Genomic DNA, 12,576 nt, shown 5'->3' with positions numbered 1-12,576 from the left:
TACTTATCTCCTCCTCAAGAGCAGCTTCCCTTATCCAAAGGACAGACCCAAAAAAAACTACATAATTTTATGTTTATTGGTTTAATTGGATAATGAGACAGTGATTAGATAATAATTTTTTTTTTTTTTAATTAATGGCAGTAAGTTACAGCAACTTGATTCTTAAAATTTCCGTGACCCACAATTCTGGAATCATGTTTGTTAACTCTTTTTCTCTCATACCCAGTCTGTCAGGAAATTCTCTTGGTTCTGTTTTCACAGGATATATCCAGAGTCCAACTACTCCAGTGTTGTCCATGCTACCATTATGTCTCACCTGGATTATTACAGTAACTTCCTAATTGGTCCCTCCGCTTCTACTTTCATTTCCCTTTAATCTCATAACACAGCAGCCCAAATGACTCTGTTAAAACATAGGTCAGATCATATCACTCCTCTATTCAGAACCTTTCAGTGGTTCCCCATTTATTTAGAGTAAAAGCCTGAGTTACCTCAGTGACCTCATCACTTCCCATGCTCCCACTTGCTTACTCTGCCTCTGCCACACAGGCCATTTTTTTGTTTCTTGTTTGCTGATCCTCCTGCTCCCTGGAACTCTCTTCCCTCATGTAACCTCCCTTCCTACCACCCCATTCCACTCTGTCTCCCTCTCCCTCTCTCATGTATACATGCACAAGCACGCATTCCCTGTTCCTCTTCTCTGCTGTATTATTCTGCATTGGTCATCAACCAAGAAACTCGTTTACTTGTTAATTATTTTCCCCTACTTGAGTATAACCCCATCACGGCTGGAAGTTTTTTTCTCTTTTGTTCACTGTTGTATCATCAGCACCTGTAACAATGCCTTGCACATAGTAGGTGCTCAAGAAATATTTATTAAATGAATGAAGATATAAAAATCATTGTAATCACAAAATTTAATGATTTAATACGAAGACTTACAAGGTAATGTTGTTTATATTCAAGAATTGCTAGATATTGTATCTAGCTATTTGGAAATTTGGTCTTGTTTACTTTAAAAAATAAGTCGATGGTAGAATAGGTTTACATTAAATTCTCTTAATGTGTTATTTGCATAATTTTTAGTTCATTTAATAAAACAGTCTGAAAAATGACCATTTTCATGGTTGTGAAAAATTGGAATATAAATTATCCAAAGTGGTTCTATCCTCCAGTTTGTTGTCTGCTTGCTACCTTTTGCTCATACTAGATTGTTTCCTCATGTATTTATTTATCTACTTGTTTGCGGGATATTGTCCTTGTCTTGAATAGGCTTATATTTGGAGGAATCCTTTGCTGCTTAGATTCAGCGTATGTATCTCAAGAATAGGTTTTGCAGTTTCTCATGCTAGATAACTGTTCCTAGGATATGATCACCTTGGGACCAATTTCTGTATTGATTTCTTTACATGGATTTCCTAGACCATGATAACGGCATAATTTTGAACCCCAAACTCAGGAGTCAACTGGTAGATTTTGTTTTAGTCCACACTTCAAAGAAGTAGCAAGACTACTTCTCTTATCTCTGTATAAGTCTTGAAACCAAAACATGTGACACTAAGACTGGACCCACATTCCTTGGCCAGACCAAGTTATCTGGTCACTCCCTACTGCATTGATTCCTCAGTTTCCCCCTCATTTCTGGCAGAGAGTTCTCTTTTTCTCTGGGCATTGTAGCTATGTATTTAAATAAACTGTTATTATATTTTATCTAGCATTTCTCAGTCGTTATTTGAGGTAGAATTTTCAGTATAAAATTAGTTGTACAGAATTTAAAAACATGTAGAGCAATATACTATTAAAATATTTGTATGTAGTATAACATACACATGTAGTAATAATGCAAGAAGCAAGATTAGAGACCATGGCACTGGATAACATTTGCTTAAACTCAGTAGTTGGTGTTACTTTTTGTTTGAGATATTTCATAATCAAAAATATAAAAGTTTAAAAACTGATTTATATATTTAGCTTACCATATACTGCTTGGACTTAAAAGTAACAAAACTATCTTTAAAAATATTCTATTATATATTTTATATAGTATGTATGTGTTATGTGCATATTTATTTAGCTGCATTTTGTCTGATACCTCAAAGGCAGTTATAGTAAATTCCTTTAATAATTTAATATTATTTTAATAAGGTTTTTTCATATTCTGATAGTACTGATTTGCTGTTGCTCTCAAAAAATGATGAGCCTGACCATCACTTCTATACAAACTAGTAAAATTATTTTTTAATAACATGTTTGTGCTAACAAATGCCTACAATAATTTGGTAATGATTTTATTAAAATTCTCAGATTGGAATTTTTATCTAACTGTGTTTTTCAGGTATGCTTTTTGCCATGATCTGCAAATATTCTAGTATATTTTATACTATAAAAATTATCAACAAAGTGATCTCTTAACTTTGGTGTCTTATTTCCATGGCCATACGTCAGTGCCTGACTATATATCTTCCCTTTGCCCTAAATATGCCTACTCAGTCCTTTATAGTTAAAATAAGAATTCCAGTAACTTTATCACTTGTTTTAAAATTTCTTTTAAAACTAAAATTTTCTAAAAGACCAGAAATAGTTCTTGCCATCACCACACTGTTGGATTGTGGCAGCTTTCAAAGCCTTAACACCAGTCTGCCTCCATCCAAACCACCATCATCTTTTCCAGACTACTGTAACTGCCTCGTAACTGACTTCTCTAACTTCCACTCTTATTCCCTCATGGTCTGAATAACCCATTTAAAATGTAAATCATATCAAGTTATCCTCCTACTCCAAATCCCTTCCCTATCACACAGTCACCTTATACTTTTTTTCTCCCCCTCATAGCCTTCATTACCTGACATTACTACACTATAACCTCGGTTTATATTTTCTGTCTCCCCAATTAAAATACAGGTATCAGAAGGGTAAGGACTTGATCTATTTTGTTCACTGCTATGTGACCCCACACCTACAACAGAGTCTAGCACAAAGTAGATGCTCAGTAAATAGTTGTTGAATAATAAATGTATTCCTTCAATGTCATGGAAATGACTGAAGAAATATATTCAAGAGCACTGTCCTAAGTGCCAGGAAACGTCTTTTCCTGGATCCATCAATGACTCAGGTTTTTTAGATTTGTGTGTGTCCATCAGTCCTACTTTCTTCTTTTCTCCTGTGTATAAAATTATTTTAATGACTCATGATGACTTCTAATAGATTTGTCCCATTCCAACACTTTTGTATTAAATTAAATTCTGGTGTATCTGCCATGTTGGGATCAGAAGTTCCCATATACCATGAATACATAGTTTGATATAATATTCTTGGCTAATATTTTAGTATAACATTTTTGCCTAATCTTAGAGTTAATTCAAGCTCAGCTGTATTCTTTCCTTAGGATAAAGTGAAAATTTGGAACCAGAAGTTAAGATAAACAAATGTGTAGTTTGTTTTGAATGTTGACTGATACATTTTATTGATCTAGTTCCTTTTTTATTTTTTTAGGTTTTGTTTCAACTGTGGGTGGCACAGAGTTCAGAGTTTTTCAGACGATTAGCCCTGTTACTTTCTACAGCTAATTCACCTCCTGGGTCCTTACTTACTCCAGCGCTTTTGCCTCATCTTATTTTATCTGATGTGACTCAAGGTCTACCTCATGCTCATTCTGCTTGTTTGGAAGAGCTTAAGCGCAGCTACGAGTTCCATCGGTACTTTGAAACTCAGCACCAGTCAGTACCCCAGCGTTTGTCCAAAACCCAACAGAAGTCCAGAGAATTGAATAGTGTTCACACAGCAATACGCAGCTTGCAGCTCCATCTGAAAGCATTACTGAATGAGTAAGTTTAGAAGAAGCCATATTAGGAAATTTCCACATGATTAGCAAGCTTCATTCTTGTGCCATTATAGTTGTTGGCTTGTGACCTAGCTAGAAAGAAGAAACAAAATTGAGACTTGCAGCATGGAGGATGGTTTATAGCCACAAATGTAGCAGAGAAACAATGATTTGTAAGTACTGTAATTTTGGGAAATCACTTATAGTTTTTATATTTCCTGATTTTGTTAGAAACCTAGAAAGTTAGCTAGGACAAAAGCAGATGTTCATTCTGTTTGAGGGTTGAAATGAAGAAGGTTATAAATAAAGACTGAGCTTTTTTTTTTTTTAACCTCTCTTAAAGTAGGGCTCTTAAACTGGAACCTGAAGTTTGAGAGAAATATCTGCCAGCACTAGAACAGTAGATTACAAGAAGTGTTGTTATACATAATAGAATTGTAATATGTTGTTATTTTTCTAAATAAATTCCAGCAGATTTGGACATTTTCTGTAGCAAATGACAAGCTTTTTGGTCCTGGCTGAACATTAAAATGTAGTGTCCATAGTTTATATTTGTTGCTCTTCCACCTTGCCTGATATTATTGGTATTCTGCCCTAATTTCCAAAATTTTATGCCCCGTTTTGGTACACCTTTATCAATTGAGAATGCTCTTTCAATAAATTTCTACATGAAGAATTTTTTCAGAAAAAAATTTCAAGTTTAAGAGTCATGGCATATGATATTCACATGAGATTTTTTTTGGTGAGATTTTTCTCTGTCACTTACATATTCATGCTATAGAACTAGAGAAAATGAATTACTAGGTCCATGCCATGTTGGTTATCAGGAAAGTGGATGTGAAGAATCGGTCAGAGAAATTTAAAGTGTTGATCAGGTTGTAGCTGATGTACTTGACCCTAGATGCCAATCAAGAAGTCAAGTGTCAGGCCAGTGGTCAGTTTCATAAGATAAGAAACATGGATTAAAAGGACTTCAAGTCACAGTAAAATCAAAAGGCCAGTTTACTGAGGGAAGATATGTTGTACATGAACAGGAAATTAAAGTCAGAAAAACGTTTTGACATTTTCCTGACAGCACTCTGGATTTGACCTTTGATCTGAGTTCCTTTTTTACTTTGAGTACCTTTTGCCAGTTGGAAAGACTGTCCTGAACTTTCTACATTTCTTCTGAATTCTACTTGAAAACAGAATGGGTCATGCTTTAAAACATTTTTTTCTTTCACAATTTACTGTAGGCCACTGGAAGAAGACAGGCAGCCTGGGAATCTCCACAGTTATATCACTGAGTTTATTGGGTGCATTTCTTATTTTTTACATTGCCACAAGTGACAGTATTACTAAACTTTCTGTCATTGCATAACAAGGGTCATCTTATCTCTAGCTTACAATAACATTTCTCACTTTTTTTTTAAGCCTTAACCAACAGCCTCCTTGAGGCCCATCAGAATTCCACTATCCCTCAAGGTTCTTCCAGCTTCTTAATGTTGCCTAGTCCAAAAGCCAATGACACTGGTTTTAGGTTTTTGTTACCATAGCACATTACTCTCTAACAGATTTTGTTCCAGTCATCTGTTGCTTCAAAACAAACCACATCAAATTTAGTGGCATAAAAGACAACAATTTTATTATGCTTATTGATTCTGTGGGTCAGGAATTAGTACAGAGTATAGCAGAGATAGCTTCCCTCTTTTCCACACTGTCTGTGACATCAGCTGGGAAGACCTGAATAGCTGAGGGTGACTCACATGGTTGGGAGACAGAATCATCTAGAAGCTTCTTCACTCACATGTCTGGTACCTATGTTGGGATGACTTGATGACCAAGCTTGTAGCTGTGCTTCTCACAGTGTGGCAGCTGAGTAGTGAGAGGGAGTGTCCTGAGAGCGTAAGGCTGGAAAGTTAGAATTCCTAGAGAAAAACATAAGCTACATGGTCTTTTGTTACCTAGACTTGGAAGCCACACATACAAAAAAAAAAACATTCTGAAAACTTAAGCTTTTACTGATGAGTTCAAGTAGGTGTAAGGGTGATTAAAAAGGGGCATAGGGAAGATTAAGAAACTATGAAGCAGGTGAATGATAACCTGACTATTATCTTGTCTCCCACGGGAAATATGGGAGATAAGGTAATCTCCACTTGAGTGGGTAGCAAAGGTAGGACTCTTATCAGAGGAGAGCAAGAATTCAGCAAAGATTATAGTAGGCAAAGAATTAATTTTGGCAATAGAATCAGAATCAGAAATATAAAGGGCATAGGAAGATGGATCAGGGAAAGGAGAGGGCTACTCTAGATGGGCATGAAATGAAAAAGAAGAGCTTTGTACCTTGGGCAGAGATTGTGGATTGTGCAGGGGGACTATTTTCCATGGGAAAAATGAAAATATTCTATATATATGCTACTATATGTCTCCTTTCTAAGAAGTGTAGCTAGAGAATATATCAACTATAAAACATATCTGATTTGCTCTGTATATTGTTACTACAAACTGTTTTAAAAGTGTTATCTAAAAATTATTTTGTGTTTCATATTTCAGACCCTCTTTTCATGTTTCTCTCTTCTCTCTCCCTTTGCTGCTCCCACTCACTGCCTTAGGCTGAACTAGACCATTAACCCTCTAACTGTTCTCTTGGTCTCCAGAGTATTCACTGCCAGATAAATTTTACTGAAGCATATATTTGCCTTCTCACTTAATCCAAAATCTTCACTGGTTTTGAGTATAGCAGGTTAGACTGCAATCCATATAAAATATTCTATAGAAATGTTTGACATAACCTGACTATAGTCTGCTACTCTATTTTTACTTCCTACTCCTTTCAATCCAACCAAACTTTATAAATGCCTTTACCCATGTTTCATCTATAATGTTCTTTCTCACCTTTTATACCTACTCAAATTTTATCCATGTTCCCAGGCTACCTCAAAAGGACCTCTTCCTTACAGCTGTTCCCTGTCCGTCCTCATAGCTGGTAGTAACTTCCCCCTCTTCTGAATTCTCATAACACTATCTGTGTCTCTCTCTGGTAATATCCTTTTGTATCTGGATTCATCCTGGGTTTACAGATTACCAGCCATGTGACTCTGGGTAAGATTCTGAAACCCTCTGGATCTGATTCCTTGTCTATAAAATGGAGATAATTATAATTTTTTAATGGTACTGCATTTTATTTATATAGATGTGTAATTTCCTTGGTTAGATTATAAGTACGAGATTGGTTTAACTTATCCTTTCAGCTCATAAAATGCTTAGTATGTATGTAGGAAATACTTGTTTAATATATGATGCTCCTTATAAGCTTATTTTTAAACAAGTCTTGTGAATTATAATTTTCCATTTTATATTTTAGACATCTGTTTCTGGTTTTGTTCATTACTCAGGGTAATCATTTTTGAAGATGAACTTGAAAAGCTTGTTTATACTAAAGAAACCCAAGAACTAGTGTCAGAAGCTTATCAAATCCTAGACCAGAAATTAAAGTTGATTCAGCCCCATGTTCAAGCAAGCAACAGTTGCTGGGAAGAAGCCATTACTCAGGTGGACAAACTGCTACAAAGAAATACAGATAAAAAAGGTACATACACTTTCATATACACTTACCAGACATGCTTATTCCATCCTGGTAGAATTTTATTTTCTAGATATCTAGGTTGATTGCTTGTGAAACTGACTTCACAAAATGTCCTAGTTTACTAAAACAATAGTTGAACTAATATGTACAAATTATGACATTGAATACAAAGTCTTGGCTTTTTATTTTATAAATAAATAATGAATATGATTTTAAAGTTCAGTGAATCATATACCTCCTTTTTAAAAAACTTAAATGGATAGATTTTGATAGTATCTGTCCATTATTAGAACTTTCAGAAACTCTTTTCCAGTTAGGGCAATAAAAGTTCATAGTTATGGGCCACACGCTGAGTTTTTCTTATAAGATAAAGTACCTGCTTCAGTCATTCAAAAATAAATGACAAATGGTACAGTTAGTGGCACTGCATATTCATTATCAATGGTCTAACATGTTTTAAGTCTCATTATTTAATGGTAATATATCAGTTTGCCTGGGTATAAAGGCAGTCTTGAAATTTTCAGCTAAACTGCTTTCATCTGACCCGATTTTACATCACTAATTTCCTTTAAAATGTGAGTATAATAAAAACATTAAATTGTACACTTTAAAAGAGTGTGTTTTATGGTATGTGAATTATATCTCAAAAATTGTTATTTGTATAATATGTTGTATAGACGAGTTGGGGTAGTTGAAAGAATGAGACAGCGCTTTAGTGTTAGATCCTATTTAGATTCCTGGCTTTGGGAGAGTTTTAACCTATATAAGCTTTAGGTTAAATTAAATATATATAAAATTATTTTGGGGGATGGGGTGGATCTGACACACAGTAGGTATTTAACATGTGTTGATTTCCCTCCCTTCCTCCCTAAATTTGTACCAGCATAAGCCAGTGGTTAAGAAGAAAAACAAAATGTAGGAGTCCTGCTCTTAATATGGGGACAGGAGTCTAAATCTCTCCATGAATTGGGGTACATAGCATTGGGTTGATGTTGGGGAGTAACTTGGAAGGGAAAACTCGACACAGAATTGCTCAATTCATTCACTGCTATGTGCCGCTCATTTCAGCTGTGCCTGTTCTTGAGATGCAAGCCTTGCCTCTAGGGAGGAGAGCATTGTTGGCTACAGGGACAGCTATTGACAAAACAAAGTTGTTCATGGATTCCAGTCATCAAAGTCTTGACTTTTCTTGAGGACAGGGGCCCGAAAGAAAACGAGTTTTTCCAGAAAAATACATTTTTGGTCCTCCCTCTACTCTCCCATCCTGTCCCACACCCTCATCCTGAAATTTTGGATTCTAGAGCCTGGAAATCCACACTTTTTAAAAGTTCCATATGAAATTCTAGAACAGTGCTTTTGAAATTTTAATGTGTGTTCACCACACCTGGAGGATCTTGTTAACATGCGTGTTCTGATTTTGTAGGTCTGAGGCGGGCATATTAATTTTTTAATGGTGCTACAAACCAACACTAAGTTTATTCCTTGGATCTTCATTATGAGCTTAATCATACTTATGTGTAGAAATTGTATTGCTGCCAGAGGTGATTAATGCTTTATCATCTTATTAGTCATTGCTAATCAGTATTACTTTGTTTAATGTCTTAAACTAGCTGAATAAAAAGTGTTAACTTTTTTCAAAGGCAATGATAACATACTAATTACTAATATATTACCAGTAGGTTTCCTTTGTATTTCAAGTGTAAGTGGTGAATAGTTTTTTCTCCAAAGGATAAATTTCCAAGGACTTTTAATATGTACAAATACTTAATACATATTAAACTTTTTGATACTAGAACTTTTGAGTACATTTTAAAAACTCAGAACTTTGGATGTTTAAAGATGAACCCCATTCAATAATCCCCCAGCATAATCTAGGTATTGATTCTTAGTCTATCGCTTAACCATTATTAGTCACCATTTTTGTTAAATGTGTGTGCAAATGCTGGGCAGGTGATAAGCCATTTCTTGATTATGGTCTGTATATGTGGCCTTTGCCCATAGGTGATAATGATACGAGTTAAGATGCAAGTAGTTCACATCCACAGTGGCTGTGGATACACAACTTTAAATAAAATGCTTGCTTGAATTTTTCAAGAAACAGGTACTTTAATTAGCTATATGTGTTTTAATGTTAAGTTTTGATATAATTTCAAACTTACAGAAAAATTGAGAGTAGTTCAAAGTACGCTTCATTCAGATTCTGCAGTTGTTGACATTCTACCACATTTTCCTTACCTTTCTATGTATGTGTCTGTATAACTTTTTTGTTATTTTTGTTGTTCATTCGAGATTAAGTTTCGGACATGATGCCCCAATACCCCTAAATAATTCTGTTTGGATTTTTGTAAAACATGGACATTCTCCCACATACCTACAGTTTGCCATCAAAATCATGGAATTAATACTGATATAATTTTGCCCTCTAATCCTCAGACCCTATTCAAATTTCATTAATTGTCCGAATAATATTTTTTGTAAGTATGGATCAAGATCACACATGACATTTAGTTGTCACACTCTTTAATCTTCTTAAGCCTTTCCTTGTCTTTCATGAGAAATATTTTGTGAAGAAATACTTTGAGGTTACTTAAATATCCTTTTCCTCATCAAAATCTCACCCACTGTAAAATATACACATACTGTATAACTCAACAGTATCATTCCAGGAATTTACCCAGGAGATATAAAAACTTAATATTTACACAAAAACCTGTACACAAATGTTTCTAGCAGCTTTATTTATAATCACTAAAAACTGGAAGTAACTCAAGTATCCCTTACCTGGTGAATAGATAAACTGTGGTACATCCATCCTTACAATGGACTACTACTCAGCAAAGTAAAATAATGAACTGATACAACATGACTTTCCAGTGCATTACACTAAGTGAGAAGCCAGACACACACCACTACTATTCCATTTATATGACGTTTCTTAAAAGCAAAATTGATAGGAACAGAAAACCAATCAAAAAATAGCTGGGGATTGGATATGGAGGGAGAAGTTGGTTATGAAGAGGCATCTTAGGAAGTGTTTTGGAGTAATGAAACTGTTCTATATCTTGATTTTGATGGTAGTTGTGTAACTGTTTTTGTCTACACTCAGAATTGTACACCAAAGAGTTCATTTTTTTAAGTGAATAAAGTAGTTTTAAAAAATTTCACCCGCTAGTTTTAGCATTCATTGATGGTTCTTGCTTGAATTAGATACTGGTTGCCACATGCTTATTTTTTAATTTCAGTTTTCCTTTTACACCTGTTAGTTGCACTCTTCTATAAAGCATCCCTCTCTCTCACTTATTTATTTATATCAGTATTGACTTATCAATTCCTATTTTATTCAGTGGATCATAATTTGTTACTCTCATTATTTATTTTGATGCTCAGATTGGCCAAAGGGAGCCTGTTTAAATGCTTTGTGTCACCATTGATCTTTGAGGACTTTCTTACTTGTGCTTTCCTTGCCCCAGCCCTGGCATCAGCCATGTCTCCAAAAAGCCCTGGTTCCCCTTTTAATGGCGAATGGCATTTAGAAACCAAGATCTGAGTGCTAGGTAGACACATGGCCCCTGGAATGTCATTGCTTTTAGGCCCTTGCAGTGTACAGAACTACAAAATATTTATGTGTACTTACATACACCTGTATCTGTTTCTAAATCTGTCCATATATTGTATAAACTATAAGTTCATACCAACACCTCCAATTCCATTCCAACATTTATTCTATCCTTCCCTCTTTCCATGTTTGTACCTCCCTTCCCTGATATTGAGAAACTTGGCTCTCGTTATCTTATTCTATTTACTTATTTACTCAATCTCCTTGAATGTGAACAGTCACCTGAGGCTATGGGCTGTCTTCCAAGCCACATTATTGCTGACTCAACACCTGCTGAAATTTCTACCAATCCCAGCGTGCTTTGACCATTCCAGTCCACGGCAGCCCAGAGTTTCCCTCAATTCTGATCTGAGATCTTGCTATCTCTTGCCATCCCTTGCTGGTTTAAAAATATCTCCTCCCCTCCCCTCCCAGCATCCTGCTAATTCATACCACCCCCACCAGTTGAGAGTTCCATACCAGGTGAGAGTTGCTCCCCAACCCTGCCATGATATTGAACATGCTGGCCAAGAATCCCCACCCCACCCATGCCTCACACTGACTCTTACCAGCTAAGAACCCCTCACCTTCACTTATTGCATTGATTCCCTTCAGTCAAGTTTTAGCTGACCATATCTTTTTTTTAATTCAATGTGATTGAGATATATTCACATACCATACACTCATCCATGGTGTACAATCAACTGTTCACAGTACCATTGTAGAGTTGTGCTTTCATCATGACAATCAATTTTTGAACATTTTCCTTACACCAAAAAGAATAAAAATAAGAATAAAAAATAAAAGTGAAAAAGAACACTCCCCCACACACATACTCTATCTTTCATTTAGTTTTTGTTACCATTTTTCTACTCATCCATCCATACATTGGATAAAGGGAGTGTGAGCCACTAGGTTTTTACAATCACACCATCACACCATGCAAGGTACATAGTTGTACAGTTGTTTTTAAGAATCAAGGCTACTGGGTTGCAGTTCTTCTGGCTATTCTAATACACTAAAAACTACAAAGGAATATCTATACAGTGCATAAGAATGCCCTCCAGAGTGACCTCTTGACTCCGTTTGCAATCTCTCAGCCACTGAAATTTTATTTCAGTTCATTTCCCCCTTTTGGTCAAGAAGATTTTCTCAATCCCATGATGCCGGATCCAGGCTTATCCCCAGGGAGAGTTACACCCCTGGGAGTCAGGTCCCATGTAGCAGCGGGGTGGGGTTCGGGGGCAGTGAGTTCACCTGCCGAGTTGGCTTAGCTGGGGGGGGGGGGGCACATCTGAGCAACAAAGAGGTTCTCTGGGGGTGATTCTTAGGCACAGTTATAAGTAGGCTTAGCCTCTCCTTTGCAATAACAAGCCTCATAAGGACAAGCCCCAAAATCGAGGACCCAACCATATCTTTTTAAAATTAATTTAATATTTATTTCATAAAGAACTAGTGCATTTACAGCTTCAAAAAAGGCTTAAAAGGGTAATCATATGGTGAAGCATCTCCTATGAATCTCTGTCCAAGCCACCTAATTCCTTCCCGCGAGGCAACTATTTATCAGTTTCTTGTGTATCTTCTAGAGCTATTTCA

General features: G+C 35.8%; 1 protein-coding gene across 7 annotated transcripts in view; it reads left to right on the top strand.

Moving 5' to 3' along the window:
• Positions 1–12,576, top strand: part of VEZT (vezatin, adherens junctions transmembrane protein) — a 92,593-nt gene that overhangs the window by 62,179 nt on the left and 17,838 nt on the right. For all 7 annotated transcript variants that reach the window (XR_005218391.1, XR_005218390.1, XM_037846418.1 and 4 more), the window contains 2 exons: positions 3,493–3,824; positions 7,195–7,388. Coding sequence is in view for 5 of the 7 variants with exons in the window: in XM_037846418.1 (XP_037702346.1) it covers positions 3,493–3,824; positions 7,195–7,388 (526 nt within the window). In the remaining 2 variants the exon portion in view is untranslated. The remainder of the gene's footprint in view (positions 1–3,492; positions 3,825–7,194; positions 7,389–12,576) is intronic.

The sequence above is a fragment of the Choloepus didactylus genome, chromosome 8 (assembly GCF_015220235.1).
Source record: "Choloepus didactylus isolate mChoDid1 chromosome 8, mChoDid1.pri, whole genome shotgun sequence".
In the NCBI taxonomy this organism is placed as follows: domain Eukaryota; kingdom Metazoa; phylum Chordata; class Mammalia; order Pilosa; family Megalonychidae; genus Choloepus; species Choloepus didactylus.
The sequence above is the reverse complement of the archived record's forward strand: the minus strand, read 5'-3'. Positions and strand labels throughout refer to the sequence as shown.